The 26460-nt window shown below is 27.3% G+C and overlaps 5 protein-coding genes across 10 annotated transcripts; all 5 read right to left on the bottom strand.

Annotated features, from left to right (window-relative positions):
• Positions 1–5726: 5726 nt before the first annotated feature.
• LOC114189145 (basic blue protein-like) lies at positions 5727–6498 on the bottom strand. The gene is made up of 2 exons (XM_028077851.1): positions 6269–6498; positions 5727–6034 (listed from the first exon to the last, which is right to left on the bottom strand). Exons 1-2 carry the CDS (start codon positions 6435–6437, stop codon positions 5835–5837), a joined length of 369 nt encoding a protein of 122 aa, XP_027933652.1. The 5' UTR covers positions 6438–6498; the 3' UTR covers positions 5727–5834.
• Positions 6499–8270: 1772 nt separating this feature from the next.
• LOC114186684 (basic blue protein-like) lies at positions 8271–9188 on the bottom strand. The gene is made up of 2 exons (XM_028074661.1): positions 8983–9188; positions 8271–8630 (listed from the first exon to the last, which is right to left on the bottom strand). The coding sequence occupies exons 1-2, from the start codon at positions 9152–9154 to the stop codon at positions 8431–8433; spliced, it is 372 nt and encodes a 123-aa protein (XP_027930462.1). The 5' UTR covers positions 9155–9188; the 3' UTR covers positions 8271–8430.
• A 3139-nt stretch (positions 9189–12327) lies between these two features.
• On the bottom strand, positions 12328–12966 carry LOC114188633 (basic blue protein-like). Its single transcript, XM_028077200.1, has 2 exons — positions 12798–12966; positions 12328–12527 (listed from the first exon to the last, which is right to left on the bottom strand). Exons 1-2 carry the CDS (start codon positions 12964–12966, stop codon positions 12328–12330), a joined length of 369 nt encoding a protein of 122 aa, XP_027933001.1.
• A 1706-nt stretch (positions 12967–14672) lies between these two features.
• On the bottom strand, positions 14673–20783 carry LOC114186977 (sterol 3-beta-glucosyltransferase UGT80B1). 5 transcript variants are annotated; one of them, XM_028075065.1, is made up of 15 exons: positions 20639–20778; positions 20204–20275; positions 19756–19846; positions 19521–19663; positions 19163–19233; positions 18491–18572; positions 17994–18095; positions 17751–17806; positions 17373–17407; positions 16472–16676; positions 16118–16327; positions 15790–15849; positions 15641–15680; positions 15233–15454; positions 14673–14921 (listed from the first exon to the last, which is right to left on the bottom strand). In XM_028075065.1, exons 1-15 carry the CDS (start codon positions 20705–20707, stop codon positions 14868–14870), a joined length of 1512 nt encoding a protein of 503 aa, XP_027930866.1. In that variant the 5' UTR covers positions 20708–20778; the 3' UTR covers positions 14673–14867. The 5 variants fall into 5 exon arrangements, with proteins under 5 accessions (XP_027930866.1, XP_027930870.1, XP_027930869.1 ...); XM_028075069.1 differs by having other exon boundaries at positions 14729–14921; positions 20505–20690; XM_028075068.1 differs by lacking the exon at positions 15790–15849 and having other exon boundaries at positions 14729–14921; positions 20639–20783.
• Positions 20784–21932: 1149 nt separating this feature from the next.
• LOC114189262 (protein SUPPRESSOR OF GENE SILENCING 3-like) lies at positions 21933–24253 on the bottom strand. 2 transcript variants are annotated; one of them, XM_028077993.1, is made up of 5 exons: positions 24176–24253; positions 23110–23426; positions 22912–22998; positions 22604–22794; positions 21933–22476 (listed from the first exon to the last, which is right to left on the bottom strand). In XM_028077993.1, the coding sequence occupies exons 2-5, from the start codon at positions 23411–23413 to the stop codon at positions 22204–22206; spliced, it is 855 nt and encodes a 284-aa protein (XP_027933794.1). In that variant the 5' UTR covers positions 23414–23426; positions 24176–24253; the 3' UTR covers positions 21933–22203. The 2 variants fall into 2 exon arrangements, with proteins under 2 accessions (XP_027933794.1, XP_027933793.1); XM_028077992.1 differs by having other exon boundaries at positions 22912–23426.
• Positions 24254–26460: the final 2207 nt, after the last annotated feature.

The raw sequence follows: 26460 nt of genomic DNA, 5'->3' as shown, positions 1-26460 counted from the left end.
ATACAAACCTTATTTTCACCTGAATTTTCAATGCAAAACATTTCTCTCTTACACAGACATAAACACATATTAGTAGTAAACTTGTGCAGACAAAACCAAGGTTTCAATTAAAAGTCTTTTTTCTTTATTGCAACACAAGCGCCCACCATACCCACAGATCGTACAACTCCATGCACGCTGCTGCCACTTCTCTCTACAAAAACCCATCTTCACTTCAAAATACAATTATAGAAAACTTTGTTGCTTCTTCCTCATTTCTCTTTATTACAACAACCTCTCTTCTTCTTCTTCGGTCTCCACTTCTTTGTGCTTTTCCTTGCTCTCTAGGGTTTCTCAGAGGTCTTGTTCCATAGACATTTTGGCATTCTGTCCACCTCCATTAGTGTCTTCAAACACGATTCATATGGAGGTGGCCAGCATGCCAAACGGACTCTGTGTATCTGTCTCTCTGAGAAACCTTCTTTGAGAGTTCAGGTTTATGATCTTCATTTTTATATTACTTATTTTTCTCACTTTTATTATACTTAACGTGAAATTTAAACTCATACTTAAATTCTCATCGTGTATCGTAACATGGATCTTCTTCCAAATCTTTTACCAGCGTTATTTGAAAATGCGTTTTCTCTTTTAACTTCTCTTGCAGGTTCACATTAATCAGAAACAGCAAGCTTTGATGAAAGCACTTACTAAAGAGGCAAGATTATTGTTTTGGCTAGATAGACATCAAGATTTGAAGGTATTTAATTACTTTTCGTTTTTCATTCAAGTGTATGATTTGGGGTGGAAGTGAAGATGTGAGAGAAACTTGTAGAAACGTAAATTGCATTGATCATGTTCCACTTCTCCTTTGATTACTGTGATTCTATTTGTTTGTATTGTGTATTGTTTTGGCTGGTGTGCAAGTCAACCATCAAACTCCAACATGAAAAGAGGAATATGCAGCAGTTGTTCTACTTTTCTCTTTCTTGTTTGAGGCAATAAAAACTTTTGTCTTGGCTTGTTATGATGGTGAAGCTGTACCTTTTTGTATACCTTTTCAAACTTTAAAGGAATATGGATGATTGCATGTGTCTCCACTTACTTAAATTCCATTGGCTTTCAGTGCTGTGGTTGCAGCATTGGATTCCTAACCTAATAACTCCTACAGAAATTTTTAGGTAAACACAGACAATTCTTTAAGACACATGCAATGCAAGTTTATATATAGATGATCATTGCATACCTAACATCAATATTAAACAAGAATTTAGATTCTCTGTTAGTTTTTTGTGTTGTTTCTCTGCTATGTCTTCATAATATACTGATTATCATTAAATTTAACGTTTTAAAATATATTAAAATAATATTTAAAATATCAATATAGTATTTTTGATGCTCAAAGGACAATATAAAAAAAACTATTAAACAATCGTGATGTGTTGTAATTGTAGGGTATACTGCATAATTTAACCATTTTTTAAACAATATTCACTTCTAAGTTATTAAATCCACCTTACACATATATATTAATGAGTTTTACACCATAATTTGACCAGATATGTTATAGGTTGTGAAAGTTCTGATAATGGATATAAATATAATCATAATTCACACGTGTCTAACTACTACTCTATAAAAACTTATATGCACCGTTGATAACAGTGTTGAGAATATAGAAAAGAACAAACTACAAAAAACTGGTGTGTGTTCCAGTAAAGAAACTCATAACTGATATGCATAAATATAAATGAATCACCAACCACCACTATTATTATTATTATAGTATTTTTCATGTATGAGTCATTCTATAATATCTTGGGTTTAATTTTTGGAGATTATAATTATTACGGAATATAAGTGTATATTAAGATTTATATTAATACACTAATATAATTAATGTTTTATTAGGTTGTTGGCAAAAATATACACAAGAAAATATACAAAAGAAAATATCGTATTATTAAAAAAAATTATTGACAGAAAAAAGCTCTGTCAATAAAATAATATTCAGATTTAATAAACGAAAAAAAAATTATAAAAAAAATTTATTAACCAATTTTAGGATTTTAATTATTGATAGAAATATTTCTAAATAATACATACTCGTTAATTTAACATTTTTATTACTAAAGAATATTTTTGTGTAAAAATTTTGTTAGTAAAATTAATATCAAAGTTTTTGTATAGAATCCTATTAAAAAAGCAGAACGCATTAGCTATCTGCTCTTAGGTTGACATTAAGAGCAAAGAGTCGGGCAGAAAAAAAAAATGGTGGGAGAAGCTCTCCATTATCGGTGCTCTTGTAGTTGGATCGTCCAGAATCACAAGAATCCTTAGTTAGAATGAAATTTTGATTATGATATGGTTATGTAAAAAATCATGTCGGAAGTTGATTTTTTTTTTTTAAATTCCATTAATAAATATTTTCTTTGTATAATTACTGATTTGATGCTCTAACTTTTTGCTTAAGTTCAATTTGGTACCCAAACTTTTGTTTTGTTCAATTTAGTACTTCAATTCTCTAAAGAGTTTGGTTCTCTCCGTTAAGTTGGAGTTAACACCGTCTTCGTACAATACATGTGTCGAGCCATGAAATTTTTAATTTTTTTAATTTTTTTTTCAAAAAATTTAAAAACGGCCACGTGTCAGTTTATCATCGTGCCACGTGGCAGCTTACAATCATGACACATGGTAGTGGTAATAGTTATTTTCAATTTAATACCCCAATTTAAATTTGTGGTTCAATTTTGTACCCAATTTTTTAAAATGATTAAATTTCGTCCTCTCCAATTTGAGACCAAATTAGTAAATAAGCTTAATTACAATTTATATATACATGTTACAATAATTTTTTGTAATATATACGTCAAATCATTTCACATATATATATATATATATATATATATATATATATATATATATATTACTTTTTTAGAAAGCCAAATCCTTCTCACTAAATTGTATTATTAGACAATTAATGATATTCGTTTCACTATGTATAAGTATATTTAGATAACATCAAGGTATTCTCTTCTTAGAATTTAAAATTTCATTATGATTTTATTCTAAAAACTTGTATCAGAGTTAAAAAATAAGTTGTATTTAAATTATCCTTAATATTCATTTTCAAACGTGAAAATATTAAACATACTGAAAAACAATGATGGGCCTACTATATTATTTTAAGGGACTTGAAATCGGAACATCATCAAAATTCATTTCTATTTCTCAAAAAAAAAAAAAAATCGTGTTCATTCAGATATGAGATAACTTTTAATTTTGGGGGAGGTCAGCTAATGAATGAAATGGTATTCATATTCAAATTTGATCTAAAATTAATATTTAAAACTTAAACAAATAATGAAAATTAGAAATAAAAATCGAATGAATTTTTATAAGGAAAAATTGAATGACTTAAAAAAAATTAATAAAAATAAAAAAGAAAGATATATATAAAGATTTATCTTTTATTGTGACTGAAGTCATCCCATATTAATAAAATACACATGCACCCACCAAAAATTGGCACCTACTTCTACATATATGTTGAACCAAAAGGAATGATATAATAGAATCCTAAAAAAGAAGGATGAAAAAAAGGTGCCAAAAGATATATGTTGTGAGTATTTCATTGAGCATGAATCTCAATTTTCATTTCTTGCTGGCAGTGACCAGGAATAGAACAGATGAAGTAGGTTGTTCCTGAGGTAAGTGTGATGAGATCACGCCCTCAACGATACGTTTCTTATGCTTTTGAAGAATCGCATGACATGTATCCATTCAAATCAACTACCGTCACATCGTCAAAGGAAGGATTATAGTTGAATACTGCGTCCATTAACAATAAATGTTCAAAATATTTACGTAAAAATATCGATATGAGATGTCAAAATTTATAATAATATTTAATATAAAAGTATTATGTCAAGATGTCTAGATATTAATGTTACACTTGAGGGAAAGATTGTTAGGAATTCAAGTGTGAGTCTATCGGTATAATTGAGATGTCAAAATTTATAATAATATTTAATATAAGGATATTATATCAAGATGTCAATGTCACACTTGAAGGAGAGATGGTTAGAAATTTAAGTGTGAGTCTAAGTTTCACATTGACTATAAATAAGAAAGTAAAACATTATATAAGAATAAAAAACCCATAAACCCATTACCTTAAGGTTTTGGATTGAAAGTGGTACCAATATTTTATGTGGTTAAACTTATATCTCATTGATGTTTGTTCTGCCTATTAATAATCCCTCCTTAAAATCCTAACATGAAGAACATAACGATAACTTTAAAAAACATTAATGTTTGAAAAAGACAATGAACGAACAACCCTTGTCATCCCCAACAACATAGGTTGTTGCATGAGACATCTCAGAGAGAAGCACCAACACACACAATAATACAAACATTGCACTCAAGCCTCTTCCCTGAGCCATCTTTTCTTTTCTATATGATTTTGCAAAATACAACTTTAGAATATGAATGTGAGTCAAAACAGAACAAAGCATGGATTTTATAGTTGAAGAACTTCCTTTCAACTTGTGGTCCCACCACTCTTTTAATTTAATTGAATCATTAAATGATGTGTGGACACACTAATTAAGAGCTTATAAAGATGACGACCTTTCACAATAAATGAGACATCTCGGTTTCATAAATTATTTTTACTATTTGTTTTTAATCTAGTTTCATATATATAATTTTATTATTGCAATTATATAAAAAATATTTAATTTAATATAAAATTATAATTTAGTTATAAATATTTTTTATCAATAGTCGTATAAATTGAAGTTCAAGAATAAAAGATTAATATTTAAAGTTAAATTATTATAAGTTTAATTTTTTTTCTTTATATGATTTTGTTCAAGTTATATATTATAAAAGATATATTATATTATAATTTAGATACCAATTTACAAAATTAAAAATTAATAGTTATTAAAGTAGTCACTATTATAAATAAAAAATTATAATTGGTCACTAAATTAATCACTTATTAATTATATATCAATTTAGAAACTAAGTTATTTTGATAGTCCAAACATAAGTAACTAATTTTTAGTGATCAATTTTATTTGGTAGCCAAAACTATAGCTAATTTTAAAGACTAATTTAGTGATCAATTATAACTTTTTATTCATAATAATTACTATTTTAGTAACCAATAGCTTTTAGTTTTATAAATTAGTATTTAAATTGGTTACTATAGTTACTAATAATTATTGGTCACTATTTAAAAGTTTTCTTGTAGTGATATTTATAATTTAACTCTTTCTAAAAAATTGATTATTTATATAAATAATTTTATTTAATTTGATATCTATATTCAAATAATTTTTTATTGATATTTCTTTCATGAATTAATTTTTACTAAATATGTTTTTTTCAAATTTTTACCAATTAAAAAATAGTAAATTTTATATTTACCATAATCTATTATCAATTGTTTAGTTTCAAAAGTATAAGCATATTATATATATATATATAGAGAGAGAGAGAGAAGAAAATTAAACATATATAAATTGATTTTTAACATTAGCGATCCATTTTTTAGCTATTTATTAGTATTAATTTTAAATTAGTTTCTATTATTGATTCTTAATTAGTTTTGAAAAGATTGATTTAAGATGAATAATGAGAAGTAGCTAAAATTTTGGTAACGGCCATTTAAACTAATTATTATACTATACACATTTAATAAAATAAGACTCTTATGGATATTTTTTTTTAGCAAATATATTAAATATTTATATTTTATTGTGACTGAAGTCATGTTATCTCAATAATACATTTGGCACCCACCAAAATGGATTATATAATCTTGATCTAAGGTGTTTACAGAATCATGCAGCATTTATCGCAATTTTCATCCCTTGTTGGCAGTGACCAGCAAAAGAACAGATGAAGTAGGTTGTTCCTGATGCAAGTGTGATCTCATCATGCCCTGAACTATACTTCTTTGATGCTTTTGAAGGATCGCATGACTTGTATCCATTCGCATCAACTACCGTCACATCGTGTGCGCCAGGACCATAGTTGAACACTGCATGCATCCACACGTAAACAATAATTATAAGATCAAGAGTTACAAAATATTCAGACTAAAATACTCTTTTGATTTTTTTTTTCAAAAAGTGTCAGATTTATTCTTCAATTTAGTTTTTATTCCTAATTTTTCATAAATAATATTAAATTTTAAAAAATTAAAAATTGACACGTAACACTAAATTTAACACGGTTTGCAACGTGTTTAAAGAAAACGAAGAAGAGAGTATACCTAGTACATCACCGGCCTTGAATTTCTTTCCATTAGGCCAATTGTTTGTGTTAAAGTTCCAACCATTTTTGTCCCCAACAACGTAGGTGGCTGCATGAGCCATCTCAGACATAAGCACCAACACGGACAACAATACAAACATTGCACTGAAACCTCTTCCCTGACCCATCTTTTCTGTATGGTTTTGCAAAATACAACACCAATATATTTAGAATATGAATGTGAGTGAAAATAGAACCAAGGGGGGATTTTATAGCTCAGGACCTTCCTCTCGAGTTGTGGTCCACAACCTCTTCTAAGATAATTGAAGTTAATTAAAGAGTTAAATTATAATTTTGAAATTAGTTCATATTTCAAATTATTTTAATTATTAAATTTTAGAAATGAATAGATATAGTTCTTTTTATTTAATTGTATTAAATTTTGTTGACATGTCAAATATCTTTAAGGTTGGTATTTGAACTATTTACACCATTTGACATGTATTAACTTAACGGTATGAAATACAGACTAATCAACTCAATAAAATTTAATGTCGTTGGATTAAAAGAATTATACTCGTTCATTTTTAAAATATGTGAAATAAAATATATCAAAGTTTAAAATATAATTAATTCTAATTTAACAATTAAATTGATGGACTAAAAATATATTTAACCTCTTAATTACATTATGTATGAAGACAAACCTTAATTAAGAGTCTATAAACATTGACATCTCAAGTTTCGATAAATCAATTTATGAAGTTTCAGTCTTGGAAAACAAATTCAAGTTTTATTTAATATTTTTTTTAATATTTTAAGTATAATTTTACTGTTATAATTACGGAAAAACGTTTTATTTATTATAATAATAATTTACTATCATAAATATTTTTTATCATCATCTAACCTAATTATAGATTAAATTTCAAAAACTAAAAGATTAATATCTAAATTTGAATTATTAATAATTTAATTTTTTTATGATTTTGTTTAAATAATATTATAAAATTTATTAATATTTTTTTTATCAGCAATAAACAATATGAATTGAAAATAGGGACAATAGGTTGCCTCAACCCTTATAAAAAAAGAAAAAAAAATAATATGCTAGTAAATACACCAATACACAAAATAAAGGATAAATGTTCACACTCAACAACAAATTAACAACCACAAACTTAACCAGAACGAACTTTTCGACAGAATAACAAGAGCTTTTACATCAAAACTTCCATAATATCGACCTTGCTAAAATCTTAAGAACATGATTATTGATATTTGCGTGTGAGTAAATATTACATTAGAATTTAGATACAGGAAAAAAAAAATATTTGAAATATTTTCAACTTAATTTTTTAATCTTTTAATATAATTTTTGACTTTATACTTTTTTATTTGTCATTTTTTGAGTTTTGCATATATCAAATCAACTCCATGATTTTCACAACTAACTAGCTATCATGGTTTATTTTTTTACATGTGATTAGAAAAAAATCTTTATATGTTGATTTAAATTAGCATGACATAAAATTTTGAAATATATATATATATATATATATATATATATATATATATATATTAATAACATATATGCAACTTTCTTATAGTGTGAATAATAACCGAAATTCAAATGACTAATTTATTTTATACAATATTCAAATGAATAAATCATTTAAGTCTCTGATAGGATTAAAATAATAAAATTAATCTGTATATTTTACAATATTTTAAACATTTTCTTTTATAATTCAAATCACACCATATTATTCGTATCAATTAAATTATAATTATAAAATATAAAACTAAATAAAACAACGTAATTTAAAGGAAATAAAATTAAATAATATATTTATTCTCACAAAACTAAAGTTTAAATATTTTCCAAATTTCTTTATATCAATAAGGAAATAGTATACACAAAATTAGTAGAAAGATATATTCATTGCCATTGTTGAAATCTTGGGAACCAACCATAATTTCAATTAACAATATATATAGAGATATAAAACACACCAACTTTAATGAACTGTGACTAAATCAGCCTTATACATTGACCTTTTTCTTTTTTGCATTATTCCAAAATAGACATATAATTAATATGATCATCGTGGTTCTAACATTTGAACCAGAAAGCAGAAATAGCAGAAATAGCAGAAATGAAATGCAGAGGAAAAGAATTCAAGGTGCAGTAACTGCCATTTTCATCTTAGCCCCGCAGTGACCAGCATTAGTGCAGATGAAGTAGGTTGTTCCTGAGGCAATAGTGATGCTATCATGTCCTGACTGATACGTTTTTGATCCTGCTGGAGCACTGCACGAATTGTATCCACTCTCATCCACTATCACCACGTTGTGATATTGCGGATTATAGTTGAATACTGCATAAATCACATTTACATAAAATTTTAAAATTCATAATGATATAACATTATGTTTAATATAAAAATAACAATTATCATCAAGATAGACTACGATAATGACTTAGATACATGTTGAAAAGTGAACTTTAAATTTAGTAGGAAGTGGAGTTTAAGTCTAACTCAACCTTACAAAACTAGTTTGTAAGGTGAGGTTTGCACTCCACTCATATGATATAAAATTGTCTTATCTCTAGTCGATGTGGAACTTCTAACACACTCTCTCACACCGACCGAGATATACGCATCTCGTATGTGAGTCTAGAAATTCATGAATAATGAATCACCAATTTTATATGAAAATGGTACAAACCTAGTGTGTCACCAGCCTTAAAATTCTTGCCATCAGGCCAACTAGTGATGTTGAAGGCCCAACCACCGATGTGGCCTCCAACCACGTACGTTGCTGCATGAGTCATCTCAGAGAAAAGTCCCAACATGCACAACACAACCATTGTTGCACTAATGCCTCTTCCCTGAACCATCTTGTTTTAGTTCTACTATGATACAAGATCAACAACTCAGAATATGTGTGTGAAAAACATAAAGCTACTCAAGGGTTTTTATAGAACAAAACTCGGAAACTGTTAGCAGTTTTAACATTTGTTTTTCCACCTCTTCTCTTTATTTCAAGGGGCATGTTTTTAGAGAGTTATTATGTTTAATTGATGTAGTACAAGTAAGTCAATTAAAATAATTAAATAAAATTAACATTTTAGTTACAAATATATGGCTTAATTAATTTTTTCTATAAATAAAAGATTTAATCGAGAAATGGGGATGTATTTTGCTAGTGATTATGTTTAATTAATATGTAGTCCAAGTGAGTCAATTAAATTAACTAAATAAAGTTAGCATTTTAGTTAAAAATATATGGCTTTACTTTTTTTCTATGAATAAAAGATTTAATCAAATTTCTCGATCTATTTATTTTATTTAGTCTTTTGTTAATGAAAGATTTAATCAAATTTCTCGATTTGTAAATATATTAAAATTCAGGTCACTCCATTCTAAAAGTATAACTCTTGTTTAATCAAATTTATAATCATATAACTTTTCCGTTATGTTCAAATTGATCTATTTAATTTTAAAAATATTAGCATGGGTTTGCCTTACATGTACATTAAATTATAAAAAAATTATTAGCGATTTTAACTGATTATTCCGTTTAAAATTGAGAAATTTGTTTAAACTATATAATAAAATGAAAACTACGTTAAACTTCAATTTTATATGTATTTTTTTATGTGAATTTTTCAATACATAACGACTGAAACTAGCTCTCGGAATTTTGATTATTCTAATTTACAATTTTCGATTTCTACTATTAATCTAACACACGAATTTTTAAACATTTATTAGATGAGAAAATTAATTATATTTAAATAGTATTAATTTTATTTTTATACTATTTTTTTAACCCTATCCTTTCATCCATTGATATTTTTTTTACTAAATGAAAAAAAAATCTATAGAATTGACTTTTACACAAAAAATATTTTACTTTTGTTTCCTAAACTAATATTCTTTAAAATAATATATATATATATATATATTAATTAAATATGTTGTAATTACTAAAGTTTTAAATCTTAAAAAAAACATAAATATATATATATATATATATATATATATATATATATATATATATATATATATATATTCAAGCTAAGATTATGTTTAGGATTGTGAATGATTTATATAAGTGTCGATATTTAAAAATTCATCACTTTCTCGTCACTTTATTAAATTTCACTTATTTCATATAAACCATTCAAATTAAAATAAAAACTAAAATCTCTTTTAGAGGACACCAATAAAAACATTCTCTTCTTCTAGAAACATAGTAAAAATACATTTTTTTCACCATTACCTGGTTGACTTATAATTAGAATTTATTGTTCTAAACACGCATACTATATAGGAAATACACTTCAAATATTAAAAAAATTATTATATACTATTTTGTACAAAATTATAATTTAAAATTATAATTTAAAATTATAATATTGTAAGTATGATTAGAGAGAATATCTTGTGAGTTTCTCTTATATAATGATAAATAATGATCGATGATTAATGTCTCGAACTTTGAGTTTAAGTATAAAATCGTCATTTGCTCACTAATTGCCTTCTTTTCTAGTCAATCCAATTTGTATAATTCAATTGAAATATTAAAATAACGGTTAGTTTTAAAATAAATAAAAGATAAAATTTAGATAATATTTTTTTTTTTTCATGTTGTTGTATTGCTGAAGTATTATTTATGCACAATAACTATATGTATTATTATTTGTTGATCAAAACTCTTAAAATACTTATTTTAAAATAATATTTTTTGATAATGTATTTAAACAATTACATTGTGTTTGCTTTTATGTGGGAATATTGTGTGTTGTGTATTAATGTATTAGTTTGATAAGTTTGTATTTATTTATTTATTATGAAATCAGTCATATCTTTGACAAAAGTTAATCAATTTAAAAGCTTTTTAACAGTGATTCAGAATGTAACTATACAGTAGGTTAATTATAACTAATTATTTTGTGATGCATTGTGTTCGGACAACTAACACAATCATGCCATGCCATGCTATGAGATGGATTAGTATAGTGAAAGATTTAATTATATTAAATAATAATTAATTATTTAAAACTATAAGATTAGAAAAAACTAATTAGACTGTGAAATAATCAATTATATAATTTTCAGTAAATCTCCAAATTTAATTAGAAATAAAATAATAAAATAATGTTTTAAATAAATAATTACTTTGTTTCTAAACTGTTTTAAATAAAAATTCACTTTATTTGATTTATTTGAGAGAAAAAAAATGTATATTTAGGAAATCCTTTCTTCTCTCTTTACTACTTATCTTCGAAAACGATCTAATATTTTACTCAACAAATCTATTAAAAAGGTTTATTTGAAGAATGGGGTGATATGATGGCATAACATTTTATTAGGATCTTAATTTTTTTTTATAATTCATCCCACATTAAGGGATATATGTTTACATTTTTTATTCTAATGTGAAATTTTGTACATCTTTATGTAAAATATTTTTTTTTATTGAATCAATTGATACAAATATTCGAAATGTAGTAGTTAAATGTTCCTTTTGTGCCGGTAAAAATTGTTGAAAACATACAAGTACCTAAATATTTTACTTTTTGAATTAGAGAGGAGACAAAGCTAAAAACATTATCTCCTCATTTATTTCTCTTGACATTGTGTTTTTGTTTATCAAAATACTAAAGAAATGTGAAATGTTCAAAGTGTTAGACGAATTGAAGAAGTATAACGTGTCGTATAAAATTTTCTAAGAATATTAACTTGTAGGATAAAATTCTTCAATAACTTTATATATGAGTATATATGAGGTATAAATGTTGTAACTTTTATTTGTATAGTACGAAGAAACTCATTAACCTAACGGTGAAATAGTACTAGAAGATGAAATTCCAGTTTTAATATTTTGATTATTTCTTTTATTTTTTGCTTCCAGAAATAAACTAAATTCACGTAACCAAGAGTTCAAAGAACAACAGTAGAAGAAGGAAAAAAAAGTAGAGTAAATATAAATCTTTCTCATTTATATATCGTGAACGAAAATATCTTTATTGAAGAACTTCGAAAGCTTTATTTATACAGAAGGTTATTGAACAGTAACTGAAACTTTCGTCCCAGCTTGACAATCACCAGGAATAGAGGAAATGAAGTAGCTTGATCCTTTCTGTAGCTGAATATAATCATGTCCTGTATTATACGTTTTTGCTCCTGCCGGAGCAGTGCACGAGTTGTATCCTCCCTGGTCCACTACCACCACGTTGTGTTTCTTCGGATCGTAGTAAAACACTGCGTTTGTTAAGAAGTAGACTTTAAGTTTAATTCAATTCTACAAAATCGATTTGTAAGATGAAATTTACATATATTAAACTAGTTTTATATCTAGTCGATCTGAATTTTTACCGTAAAAAGATTATATACAATCTAGAGGTAAATCATATTTTGACTCTCACAATTTGACTCACATTTTATATTTCATGATGTGACTAATGTGAATCAAATTGTAAGAGTCAAAATATCATTGTTCGAATCTAAAACATGTAAAAACTAGATACTCACATAATTTATCACCAGCCTTATAAACCTGTGCGGTCCAAGAAGACACGGTTGTAGTCCAACCATCTCTACCTCCAACCACAAAGAGGGCTGCATGAGCCATGTCAGAGCAAAGCACCAACATGCACAACGATACAACAACTATTGCACTCATGCTTCTTCCCTCTGCCATTTTTTTTTTCTCGCCAACTCAAATATGATTCAAATACGAACCCAAGGAAAAGCTTTTATAGCCCAGGATTTCATCCTCCTACACCCTAAATAATTGTTTATTTTTAAATGTGAATGGAAAATAAACAGTTAAAGGTATAAATGTTTACAATTCATGAACTTACGATTATACAATATTTATTTTCATTAACATTACTGTGATAAATAATAGTGTATTAACTGCTAATTTATTTTTATAATTAATATCTTCTATAATCTTTTAATTAATATTCCTAGTTTAAGAATGTCTATTGATTTATTAATAATAAGAAAAAATATGTTTTAAATTGTAAATAATGTCCTTAAATGCAGTTTTTTACTTAAACTATTTATTTAATAAACGTTTGAAATAAAATTTAAACTTGTGATATTATAAATTAAAATTAAATTGTTTCGTTAGTTGCTTAGGATGTAGTCGACGTTGAGTTACTAAGAGTTATCAATTCAACCAAGGTGTCAAATAATGTCAAAACAGTAAATAAAATAACAAATTGTAACTGTTATTAATGAACTAAAAAAATAATTAATGAAATATAATACATTGTAATATTTAAACGTACGTTACTTTTCATTTATAATATTACTTTTTCTATTTCTTTTTAACTCTCGGATATTTAAAAATAGGTTCTTTAATTAAAAAAAAAAAAATTGTTTTCAAATCTTTAACAAGTGCGTTTATCTAAAAAACAAGTGTATTATGAGAACTCCATATTTTTGGTTTATACATTTATAATTACCAATTCTTCATTTCTTAAAAGGAATCTGCCAAAGGATATGAGGAGAACTCCATATCCACGATGTAGAGATTCATGCCATAAATTTTCTTTTCACACCTCCATAAATTCTTATTTTTGAATCGTATGATTTGGGGTATAAATTTTATACTGCAGAAGAATATATAATTTAGAAAATAATTTTTTTATATTCGAGATAATATAAAATAAAAATATATTCAAAATATATAATTCAGAATTAATATTATATATGGATTAATATAATTACTATCGAAATAACTAATTATCCAACAAAATGTTAATGCTACTCCACTCGCATAATTTCCCCGCTACATTGAACGCCACGCTATTTTCTCCTCCTAAAATTTGTATAAAAAAACAATAATTTAAGAAAATAAAACTTAAACACAATATTTTACGAACTTCTTAGTGTTCTTGAACAAAAACTGAAATTATATTTCATAGCATGTGGAATTTTATTACGTGGATTATTCAAAAGGAGTTTCATTTTCATCAGAGAACACCAAAAACACGTAAACACGTAAAGTTTAAACTTTATCTAATTAATTTGAAATCCTCTTGCAAAACATTTCTCTTAACCCTTTTGATTCACTAATTAAACAACTTTCTTTTTCTTAGATAAAAAATGTATTTACCTTTATGCATAAAATATAAGGTAAGGATTAATATAATTAAAAAAATATAATATATTACTCTTTAAATATTTTCACTTACATGTTAAGATACACTCGATATATACCCTTAAATTTATTGTTTAAGGGGGAAATGAGTGTTTAGTTACATTGAGTTTTAAATGGTCATCATATCATAAAATATTATCTTTTCAAGTAAACTCTTATCTTTTATACTACTTCTCATCAAAGTTGAATCATTATATTTTCCATCACACTCTTATCTTTATATTTAGATTAACTATCAGTGAAGAGAAATTATGCATTTAGATAACTTACTAGATAAACTATTATCTACCAATAAGTATGCTTCCCTTCATAAAGTCTAACATATTCAATGCTGACAAATCCTAAGATGAATTGGTAACAAAAAACCATGAAATTGAACTACTCATGAAGAGGGTGAATCTTGGAACATCTCAGTCGCACTCAATATCTCAATTCAAACCCAGCTCTTCCTTGAGATGCTTAATTGCCTCTGCTACGCCGTCCTGGAAGTAGAAGGATCATGTAATGTATACATGCATAACAAAATGTTTAGTTTTGGAACCACAAGCTTAAGGTTTTCAGATCAAATCTAAAAAATATTCATAAGAGGTTCTAACCAGTAAACTAAGAAATTTTCATAATCTGACATAACGGAGTACAAATCAAACCAGGAAAGACTTGTGATTACTAAACAGGTTAAAAGTCATATAATACATGGCAATACATCTCATTTACTCATGAAAACCTAGTTCTAAATAGTGTACCAGACAAAAAATATATATGTAAAATCGCCTACTTTAAGATTAGTTGTTACCTCAAGCACTATTCTTTCAGCGACTTCTGCAGCCCGTGCTTTGACTGATGGTGATAATGCATCATGGATTGCCATTGATAGTAGACGCGCAGCTTCCTGAATACTTGTTTCATCATTTTTATCAGGAAGCAAATGATTTCTGCTGAGTGGTTCAGGTGAAACGCCAAGCCAATGCATTCTCTCCGCCCAATAAAACTGATCTAGCATGAAAGGGCATACTACCTGCAAGTTTGTTCCACCATATCAACTTCATATCTGATAATAAACGACCATTATATGCATCAGCTTCAAGAGAGTTTTGTTGAGTTGGGTTTAACCTAGCATGGTTTTAACAATGGCTTTTATGGTGTCTATAATGTTGTCATAAATCTTGTTATGGTTTGATCTAGCTAGGAATAAAGTGCCAACCTGCGGTGTGCCTGCCTGTAATGCAGCAGCAGTAGTTCCACTAATTATATTCCATGCAAAAAAATATATATTAGTCAGCATGTCTCTTGAATGCTTCAATTTAGTGATAATACCAAAACAGGTGGGGATCAGAATACAAATTATTCTACCTGCCTCCGTGGTGAATTACAGCAGCACACTTTGGGAAAAGCCAACCGTATGGTAAGGAACTATTTACATTATATAAGAAACATGTCACTCTTCTACAATTTTTCTTCCATTTAAAAAAAAGAAATTGGAAAGGGTACATTAACTTCTTTTAATATCAGAGGAGATAAGAAGGTAAGAAAACATACTCTCAACTTTAAGTGACACTAAACTATATCAGAAATCCAAATTTAATTAAATCTAAAATATTGAGTGCCGAATCCAAGTTATTCTATTGAAAAGGGAGCCCCTCAAATTTTTTTCGTAGTAAAATAACCAAGGAAAACTCACCCAAAAAAACACAAGAGTCGCCCATTACAAAGAGAAACACAATCTTCACTGCAATTTTTCTGCTCAAATGATGCTTCAGAGGCAATGCCACGAACAATTGATTCTAAGGGTTCATATCCAGCTGTAAATAGAATAAATCTGTAATTTGTGGTGCTTAGGACAGTCTGAAGAACGCATATGAATGAATACGGGTCTTTTAAGAAACCCATGCTGCAAGTAAATACAAAATCAGTAAAAAATAAACAAATAACGACTAAAGATGAATCTAAAACACCAGTCCTTCACGTTGAACAACACCAATCTAATTCGAAAGAAGGCTTGGGTTTAACATGAATTGGAAAGTGGAAATTGTACCTTCCAATAGAACTGAGTCCAATAAAAATTGGTGTAGTCTTTATAAAGTTTTGCAACTCTAAATGACTGGCACACAAGTCATCTTTAGCATATTGATGCCCTGACGAATCATGTACGGAAATATCTCTGCATTTCTTACACGTAAACTGCCATTCAATAGGGAGGAACCAGAAACCACAAACCAGAACTTTTGAAGGCCAATATGCTGTCAATGCACTAAATTTAATCAGGTGATTAAACCAAGAATCTACAGACAAGTTTAGTAGAGAAATCATACTCCAAGGAAAATCAAATTTCGCTAAAAGCGTCCAAGAGTAAAGCATAATGTCTAAGGCATCATTCATACTTCAAAAAGAGTGAAAGATACTTAGATATACCCCACTAACCATGGCTTCATAAAGCTTTCTTACTAAAAAAAAAAACGAAAGTAAAGAAAAATTATCATTACAAATTAATCACATTTTTTTTCCAACTAAAAAATCATAGTTGACACAGGCTTTGATTTCTGAACAAATTTCTACTTGATGTTTTACCAAGTGCTTGACTGGAACAAAACTTTACAAGATAGATACTGTACAAGTCCAATGTCTAGATAACTTCTCTATTTTCATTCCAACATAAGAGATTCCAGAAAGCACATTCGAATGCGACAACATAATTTGAGAAGCGTTTAATTGGAGCACTACTCTTCATCCCTTAGTGCATTACCACAACTGTCGTATGACATTATCCCAATTTTATGGTTTAATATCAGGAGAATAAAACCTCCAAATGGAAAGAAAACAGAAAAAGGAATAAATGACAAATGGATTAAAACAAAAGCAAGCAACTCAAACTCTAAACAGCCAACATCACGGAGATAGATATGAGATAATTATATTAAAGAGAAGAACAAACATACCAGGACATTCAACTACTTCTTTACTAAAACCATACCTGTTCATTGAATAAGAATTAAAAAGATTGTGTAAATTTACAATCACTGGCCCTTTTGTGGGATTTAATCAGCTGTTACAAGTCAAATATAAAAAGAAATACAAGTATTTTTTATACAAAGAAAACCCTAAAAGCCTCAGTAACTGGTAGGGACTTAAAATACATCATTTCAAAGTTCCATGCAACATGTATCCAGCTTAGGACACAGACAACATAGTGAATATTCAAGCAACAATGCCAAAAGAACAACAATATGAAGTTTAATCCAGAGTGTTCTGTAAGAGAGTTACATCAAAAAAATATATATTGAGAGCAACTTTTGCAATTTGAGTCCATTACTTACATCACAAGAGGAGATTGCGGTCTATCATGCCAAGTAGGTATGCCTGTTACAGGATCCTGAAATAATAAAAACAAGGGTGCCTGAGTGAATCTAAAGAAATGAGGGTGTCCCATACTTCTCAGCAAAGGCACATGCCTATAACAACCTAACTCAGGCAGCATATACATTTTTTGAAACACAAACTAGTAGGCATAGAAATGATTTTTTTAAGGCAGAAAAAAGATAAGTATAGAAAACACTAACAGTAAAAGGACATGGACTAAGATGCAAGACATCATTTCTCCATGATCCCCAATTTTCTGTGAAAAGAGGCCACATCCAATGAATCACGTCCTTCCAACAGACCTACAGGACATCAAGATGATTTAAAAATGACAAAATCAATATATAAGTTCTAGTTCTCGTATAAGATATTACAATTGTTAATAGTGGGCTTGGGTTTGTACCAGTCTTGACCTAATAAGAAGTATAGATAGGGGAATTAGAGTATTGTATTTGTGTAGGTGTAGCATTCTAGTCATCAGTGTTAGCCATAATTCTTTGTCTTCCCCTTTCCTTCCCTAAACCCTAAAGTTTAAAAAGCTCCCTGACCCTAATATAACTGCAGCAGCAGAGACTATAACCTTTTATCTTTCTTTACAACTCCGTGCCGTGTTAGTAAGTAGGAAAATAAACAAAATAACTTGAAACAGAATCTTTCCAAACTGAGAAAAATTAGAATATAAAAAATTAAGAAATACCTTACCAGAAGGAGCATCAATGAGGTATCTATACAAAAGAGGAAGTTCTAATTGGAATTGTCTTTCAAATGTTGAAGGTGCACTGCACAATAAATCAATGATTGAATGATCAATATCAGTTGCAGCTTCCTAAACTATATAGGCAATCATCAACTAGATATAACATTTTATATTCAATTATCTTGAGAGTATTTTTTCATGAAAAAAGTTTTGTACTTACGTGAAAAAATAAAGATATTATTGAACAACTTATACGCCAATCAATGCAATGCAAGCAACTTACAACGTGAGAGTGTTTTTCATGTGAACCGTGTGATTCAGTTTTCTTAACCTACCAAATACAGTTCTATATTTTGTGCCTATACTAGCACTCTAACTAAAATTTAAATGTTCTTTTGTGCCTATTCTAGAACTCTAAAAAGTTATAAAAGTTCACGGGAAAAACTAATAAATAATCCAAGATAAATAATACTGTCAGGATATATTTTCTAATTTTCAAAATTTATATGTTTTGTTATATGAAACTTCAATAATATGAGTTCTAAATGTTACGAGTTCTTGATCATTGATGCCCTTACAAAACTGTAATTGCTCACCCAAAAAAAATCATATCTGTATCCAAATTCCAGACTGTTTGATATCATATATGATGGGGATGGACTTGTTAAGTACCTGTATGGAACAACATAAGGAGCAGCCACAATGCAACGGACACAAAAGCTTTCAGCAAGGCTCCATCCTTCCTGAAGGATTACAAAAATCTCCTCAATTAGCAAATTGCTACTAGAAAATGCAGTTGATTCAACTTTATATTTCAGCGGTATTAAATGTCTTTGGACAGTAATAGTAGTTTCATACAACTTATTCTACATTTCCCATGCAGTAATGAACAATAAGAACATTTTTTATAAATCAATTGATATTAACAAGTTTTAACTCAATTAATTCCCTCTCCCACAATTATGTCAGAAACCAGATCAAATTCAAAAGGATTTATTATGATACAGTTTCCAACTAAGAATTAGAATACCAAAGCAAAAAAATTTATCATAATAAGATCACCGTCCAAGCTTGGGCCATCTCCAAATATCCTTTCAATTAATGAATAGCATTCTTGTCTATGATCTCTTGTAACTTTCTTTTTCTGCAAGAAAAAAGATGACTCCATTTTCCCTGATAAGATAGAAGAACCGTTAGAAATTTATCTTCTCCCCTTATAATAGGGGTTCGTATTTTATAATTAGAACCAAATTGATTGCTCAAACCTTCAGCATCAGTCTGATCAGCACAAAGAACTGGAGGCGATGAAACTGGCCAAAATTGAACATGTTTCTGAGCCAAGGGAATACTTAAGCTCTGAAAGGAAACATTTTGCTCAAGTGTCAGCCATTAACAGCAAGAAAAGCAAATAAAATGAAGCAGAAATTCACAATGTTAACATCAGTGCCAAAACAATAAAAAGTCGTTTCTTTGTATTACTTAAAATTTTCTTGATAACTTACCGAAAAACACATAAGCAAACAGTCACAACTACCAAAGTAAGAATTGCGGTGATTGGTGAATAAGAAAAATCACAATCACAAGAATCCATTACTCTTTCATTCCTAAAAAGGATGTTCCATCCAATACTAAAGTCAACTAAAGATACCCAGAGTGATTCAAAAACTAATATAATGCTCTTTTAGACTTTAGGTAGATGTTTAAAATGCAAACCTCGTGTGCCGAATGAGTTATTAACATGACATCGTATTGGTTCTGGTCACACGCAAAAGCTGCAGCAATGGCCTGCAATCAACAATAATTCAATGCAGACTTTTCAAGACAATCTAACCATGAAATAGAATATGGGCAATAAGTAATGTCAAACCACATAAGTGCATATACAAGCTGATAAAGAGAATTGTCTCTGTAGTCAGAAATTTCATTTCATAAACAATTCAATGAGAAATCAAATACAATTAATTATACAGACACACAAAGTTAAAGAGGGAAAAGAGGTTAAACTAAACAGTACCACAATTTCAGCACTTCAGCTCGTAATTGTAAGCATTACCCCTATGATGTGTACCCAGAGCAACAGAAGAAAAAAAAAACTTTGGGAAACAAATAGTGGAAAACAACTTAGAAAGAAGAAGAAGAAAAACTGACAGCAAGAGGGTAGACATCGCCTTTGGTACCGAAGGCCATGAACACTGCTTTGGGCTTCCTTCTCTCCATTTTCCTCTGTTCCCAAAGATACCTCACTTCCTCCTAGGTTCTTTTTTCAATTTTTTTTTTTATATATACATGGCCATGTTTATAAGTTCTTTACAAATTTCTCAATCTTTAAAGATGTTCTTGAAGAAAAAAAATATAGTTTTAAAATTAATTAGATTTTTCTAAAACAGTGAAGTTAGATCTCATTAAGTATCTCCAAAACATTATTAATTTTGATAACTTCTTCTTTCTTACAGTAGTTTGGACTATGCCTTTTGAAAAGATTATGAAAAACCATTTGTATGTATAAGCATCTATTAAATTTAAAAATAATAATAGTTGTTAAATATCGGCCATATTATTACAATGACGTTAAAAATGTAAAATAACATTATTAATGATATTAAAAATGTAAAATAATGGACCTTATTTTTCTGTTGGGCCTGGGCCGTCACACTTACGACCTATGTTTCATGTCAATGTTCATTACTGGCATTTCTACTCGTGCGAGATTTTAAAAATTAAAATTATAAAAATATAACTAAATTTAATATATTTTTTTATTTTATAAAATTAAATAAAAAATTTAATTAATTTTATGATAAAAAAATATTTAAGTTACTTATATATATTTTTAACAAAATATATTGTATATAATTATTTTAAATAATATATTAAGCTCGAGTTAATTAAAATTAAGAAATTAAATTAAATTTTAAATAAAATATTTAATAGATATTGTAGAAAAATGTAATAATTATTTTTTAGTAATAAAGATAATGAATGATTTATAAATTATTAAGTAGACTCTATAAAAATACAAAAGATAGAACATATAATGAAATGTGAAGAGTAAAAAGGTTATATTTAAAACAATATAACAAATAATTCAAAAGTATTATCATGTTAGCTATTTGCTTTTACTTGTATGTTATATTTACAAATATAAAGTTATATTGAATATTAAAATAAATTATAAAATAAAATTTATTTCAGTTTCATTGTTCTTTTTGGTTGAAAACAAAATTGTTTATTCTTTATATTTCATTGAAGCTATATAGAGAACATGCTTGTGTTTTTTATCAATATATTCAAAGAATGTAAAGAATTTAGTATATAACTCATAATTAAGAAGATAATAGTTCCATTACGTCAACAAAACTTTATGCGACTACTCAAATTTATCACGTATTTCTTTTTTTTTTTCACTATCGACAGTGCATATATCTTCAAAATAAACCTTTTATTGTTCATAAAAATTATTACATTATCAATGAATGAGAATTGTGCAGGAACAGGACACTTGTAAGCAAAGAATGCTTTACAAATACAATAAGAACAAAAACTACATTTTGGAGTAAAATGAGACCAAAATTCTGATATCAGTAAAACTTGTCCAATGTGAGTAGATGATTTTGACCTTAGCCACTTTCCTCTTTTAGTTTTTAGAAATAAGGATAATTATACGTAGACAACTAATTTTTACAACTTTTTCTTATGATTTGAGGTGTGATTTTTTAATTGATGTCAGAAGTGTACTTATCCGTGAGCTGCGCCAGTTCATTCTCTAGTTCCTTCTCAAGTTCAACCAGCTCCTGCCACTGTTTCTTCTTCAGAGCCAACCATTTCTCTTCATGATTTCTCATTATTTTCTCTCTCTCCGACACCAACTGCATAATCTCCTTGTCCTTCTCCTTCTCCTCAAATTTCACAAACTGGTCTCCCTTTGCTGATACAGTTTGTTCAATGACTTGGATTTGGTCCTGGAAACTATTTTCTGCTACGTCCATCTACAAAATAGTATCAAAATGATCAATCATAGAAGGATTTTCTAAATCATATTCAAAATATAGATCACTGTAATCATATTTTGCATACTGAATCTTATTTATATGAAAAATATCATTATAACCTTACCTCCTTGTTCTGTCTATCAACATGGTTTTCTTCTGGTCCCAGATTTAACTTCTCACTTGATTCACATGAAGAATCAGCAGAGACTTGTGATTTGATGTGTTCTTCCTTCGGAGGACTATCATCGGTTTGTTTTATCTCTCTCTCAACCATCTCTTGGTATGATTTCATTTCAAACTCCAAATTTGGCTTATCTGAGAAACATAGATCTATCAGCAAAACATGCAATTGAAACATTAAAGAGGAGTAAAAGAATGAAAACTGTTGCTGAAATAAAATTAATGTGATCATGAATGAGAGGGAAAAATCACCTCCGGAGTGACGATTGAAATCATCCAAATCTTCATTGACTATCTTATCATCATGGCTTCTCTCCCCAGTGTCCGAGTCAATGTCATCTAAAGAACAACAATCATCATCGTCACTTTCCGAAACAATGTCAGATATGTTGTCAACAATGTCATCATTAATATCAGATATGTTGTCAACAATGTCATCATTGTTTTCACCATAGGTTTCTATGGATTTTTCAGATGTAGTTGCATCAACTCCAGTAGGTGAATTTAACTCCTCCTCCTCTTCCTCCAATGTTGGAGTCAATACTGACTGAGGAGTGTTGCTTTTGTCCTCAGGAGACATAGAATTGCTTTTGTTAGTCACCCTCGTTACCAGCTTCAGCTTCAGCTTCTCAATAATATTTGAAGTTCTCCAAATATTTGGAACAGAGTTTTGAGAGATACTATTGTTCTTGGGAACGGAAGTTCTGTACACACTTAGCAAATCTGGAAAAGTATCAACACCATCTCCGGCCATGATTCAACAGGACCTGAAAATTGTTACAGCAGAGAATAAATATTAATCACCTCAACAAACTATAGGATAATTGTGACAGTGTCAAAAACAGGTTTCACTGATTACCCATCTCTGAAATTTCAAAAACCCACGACCAATCCTATAATAAAATTGAATCTTTTTACTTGAGATTCAATTTGTAGAGGGAGACAACGTATTCTAATTGATTAACTACACAATCCCTGTGTTCCTCTTTTTTCAATCAGGTGGAATGCAGAAAGCAAATGTTATAGCACACATAGAATTCTTTTTCTGATCAAAATAATATAATCACCAATAGCACATTCATTCACATCTAGAAGATATATAGCAAGAGCACCTATTACAGCAGTGACGGTAAAGTGGTGGACTTTTAAGCCTAACTCAATTCACAAAATTGGTTTGTAAAGTGAGGTTTGTATGTCAGATTTCAACACTTTGGAGAATGAAATTATATATTAATGGATGATCCGACGGGGGATGAAATGATATGTTCAACAAACAATAAACCTCCTAATATTTGGAAGCACAATATCTCGACAAATATTGTTAAGAGAGACTTAATACATGACTCTAATACCGACTGTAAGCCTAACTTAATCTCACAAAACCAGAATGTAAAGTAAAGTTTGTATTTACTTATATACTTTAAAATCGCCTTATTCGTTAGCCATGCATGACTTTCAACATAGACTAATTAAAGAAACCAATAATGCATGTAATTGAAAGAGTTAGATGCGGTACCAAGAGCACTCGCACGGTTAGAGTAGTGAGTGACGATGATGAGAGGATACTTGCTGCTATGATCAAAAGTGCTTTGCATACAAAGGATGTTTAGCTCCTGAAGTTACCATGTTATTATATATAGCTAACTTCTGAAGAATCTTTATCTTTATCTTTATCAAATAGAATCTTTCTTATCAAAAATATTAATTTATCTCCTATCTCAATCTTTTTTCATCTTATTTTTTTAAAAAAATATCATAATAATTATTAAGATTATAAAAAAAAAGTTAAATCGTAATGTGAATTTAAGATATAATTCTTGTGTATTTCAAAATATTAATTATCATATTAAAATATAAACTTGAAAATACTATATAACTTCGTAAAAATCTTTTATCCAGTTAGATATTCCCTATAAAAAGATTAATTTATCTTCTTCATCGATCTTTTTATCTTATTTTGAATTAAAATTTATAATAATTATTAAAATTAAAAAATTTAAATTATAACATAAATTTAAAATATAGTTTTTGTGTATCTCAAAATATTAAGTATCTGAAAATATTAATCATAATATTATATATTGTAATTATAACCATAAATTGAATTAGCTTAAATGGATATATATATATATATATATATATATATAATAAATTGAACACAACATTTATTTTATATTAAAAGTTAATAAAAAAATTGTGAATTACTTTTCACCTTTAGTAATTAGTATTTTGGCATTTTTTTTTTCAAAATTTACCCTTATATCAAATCATTTTATATGTACATAGCACATTATGGTTATTTGTATGCAATTAATATTTATAATAAATACAAATATAGTAACATTGTTTTAACAATTAATAAATAATATTTTCTTAAAATTATAAAAATTTAATTTAATTAATTAAAAAAGTAAATTAAAAAGGTGAATGATTAACTATATATAAAACTGGCAAATGAAATATAGTATTGGATAACTATTGCAAAGATTTTTCATCTTGTATTTTGGATAAGTATCTCTAAAAAAAATTATTATTTTGCATATCATCTCAAACTACCATTTTTAATACTTATCTATTTCAATATAATATTATGTAAAAATCTATTAGTCGGAGAAATCTAAATAATTTTTTTTATTGGCCTGCATAATCTATAATCCACTTACGGTAAATATTTTAATTATTTTTTAAACATCTTTCACATAATAAAATATTTAAAATTATAAATTAATTTTCAAATATTTTACATTAATTATAAATTAATTTTTATTTAAATTTTATTATTAGCAACTTAAGAGGAAGTTTAAAATCCAAGTTAACTTTTTCGACTAATCAACCTAATTTAATATGATTCAATTTAAGATTAACCTTATTTATGAATATATTAACATCAGATTATTTGAATTTCAACTTGTTGTAATATCAACATGATACAAGTTCAACTTATTTGTCTAAATATTATAAGGATTTAATTTGATCTAATGTGAGTTTCACTTCAATTCAACTAAAAGTAAGTTTGACTCGAGATAAATCTAACTTCTCAAGAATATTTATTTTATCAAATATAATTTTTCTTATAAGAAAAATAATTTTTTTCTGTCTCAATCTTTCTTATCTTATTTTGAATCAAAATTCATAATAATTATAAATAAATAAATAAATCATAACACAAACTTAAAATATAATTCTTATGCATTTCAAATTATTAATTATCATATTAAAATATAATATTTCAAAATAATATATATTCCCAATAATCTTTATCCAGTAAGATCTACCTTATAAAAATAATAATTTATCTTCTCCATCAATCTTTTTATCTTGTTTTGAATTAAAATTTACAATAATTACTAAAATTAAAAAATTTAAGCCATTATGTAAATTAAAAATATAATTCTTGTGTATTTCAAAATATTAGTTATCATATTATATATTTCAAAATATTAATTATCATATTAAAATATAATATTTCAAAATATTAGATACATTCTTAAGAAGCTTTATCAACTAATATCAAACTTATAAAAATAATAATTTATCTTCTTCATCAATCTTTTTCATCTTCTTTTTTGAATTAAAATTTATAATAATTATTAAAATTAAAAATTAAAAATATAATTATTGTGTATTTAAAAATATTAAGTATCGTATTATATATTGTAATTACAAGCATATATTGAATTATCTTAAAAGGAGTTGGTTACTCCTAGATAAACATCAGAAGAGTTTATTCAAGAAATTAATTATAATATGTTACTGATATATATATATATATATATATATATATATATATATATATATATA

This window comes from Vigna unguiculata, chromosome 6, assembly GCF_004118075.2.
Source record: "Vigna unguiculata cultivar IT97K-499-35 chromosome 6, ASM411807v1, whole genome shotgun sequence".
Taxonomy (NCBI): domain Eukaryota; kingdom Viridiplantae; phylum Streptophyta; class Magnoliopsida; order Fabales; family Fabaceae; genus Vigna; species Vigna unguiculata.
This window is presented reverse-complemented; position numbering and strand designations above follow the sequence as displayed.

Bases quoted from the DNA above. Each gene is read 5' to 3' on its own strand.
- LOC114189145 (XM_028077851.1), bottom strand. From the start codon at position 6,437: ATGGGTCAGGGAAGAGGTTTCAGTGCAATGTTTGTATTGTTGTCCGTG. The intron at 6,035-6,268 runs GTATACTCTCTT...GGATGCATGCAG, and splicing joins CAAGGCCGGTGATGTACTAG to TGTTCAACTATGGTCCTGGC.
- LOC114186684 (XM_028074661.1), bottom strand. From the start codon at position 9,154: ATGGTTCAGGGAAGAGGCATTAGTGCAACAATGGTTGTGTTGTGCATG. The intron at 8,631-8,982 runs GTTTGTACCATT...TGATTTATGCAG, and splicing joins TAAGGCTGGTGACACACTAG to TATTCAACTATAATCCGCAA.
- LOC114188633 (XM_028077200.1), bottom strand. From the start codon at position 12,966: ATGGCAGAGGGAAGAAGCATGAGTGCAATAGTTGTTGTATCGTTGTGC. The intron at 12,528-12,797 runs GTGAGTATCTAG...TAACAAACGCAG, and splicing joins TAAGGCTGGTGATAAATTAT to TGTTTTACTACGATCCGAAG.
- LOC114186977 (XM_028075065.1), bottom strand. From the start codon at position 20,707: ATGGAGAGAAGGAAGCCCAAAGCAGTGTTCATGGCCTTCGGTACCAAA. The intron at 19,847-20,203 runs GTTTGCATTTTA...GTTTCCTTTCAG, and splicing joins TAACTCATTCGGCACACGAG to AGCTTAAGTATTCCCTTGGC. The intron at 17,807-17,993 runs GTTAGTGTTTTC...TTATTATTTCAG, and splicing joins TTAGTCCATGTCCTTTTACT to GATCCTGTAACAGGCATACC.
- LOC114189262 (XM_028077992.1), bottom strand. From the start codon at position 23,413: ATGGCCGGAGATGGTGTTGATACTTTTCCAGATTTGCTAAGTGTGTAC. The intron at 22,795-22,911 runs GTGATTTTTCCC...TATGTTTCTCAG, and splicing joins TTTCAATCGTCACTCCGGAG to ATAAGCCAAATTTGGAGTTT. The intron at 22,477-22,603 runs GTAAGGTTATAA...ACTATTTTGTAG, and splicing joins TTGATAGACAGAACAAGGAG to ATGGACGTAGCAGAAAATAG.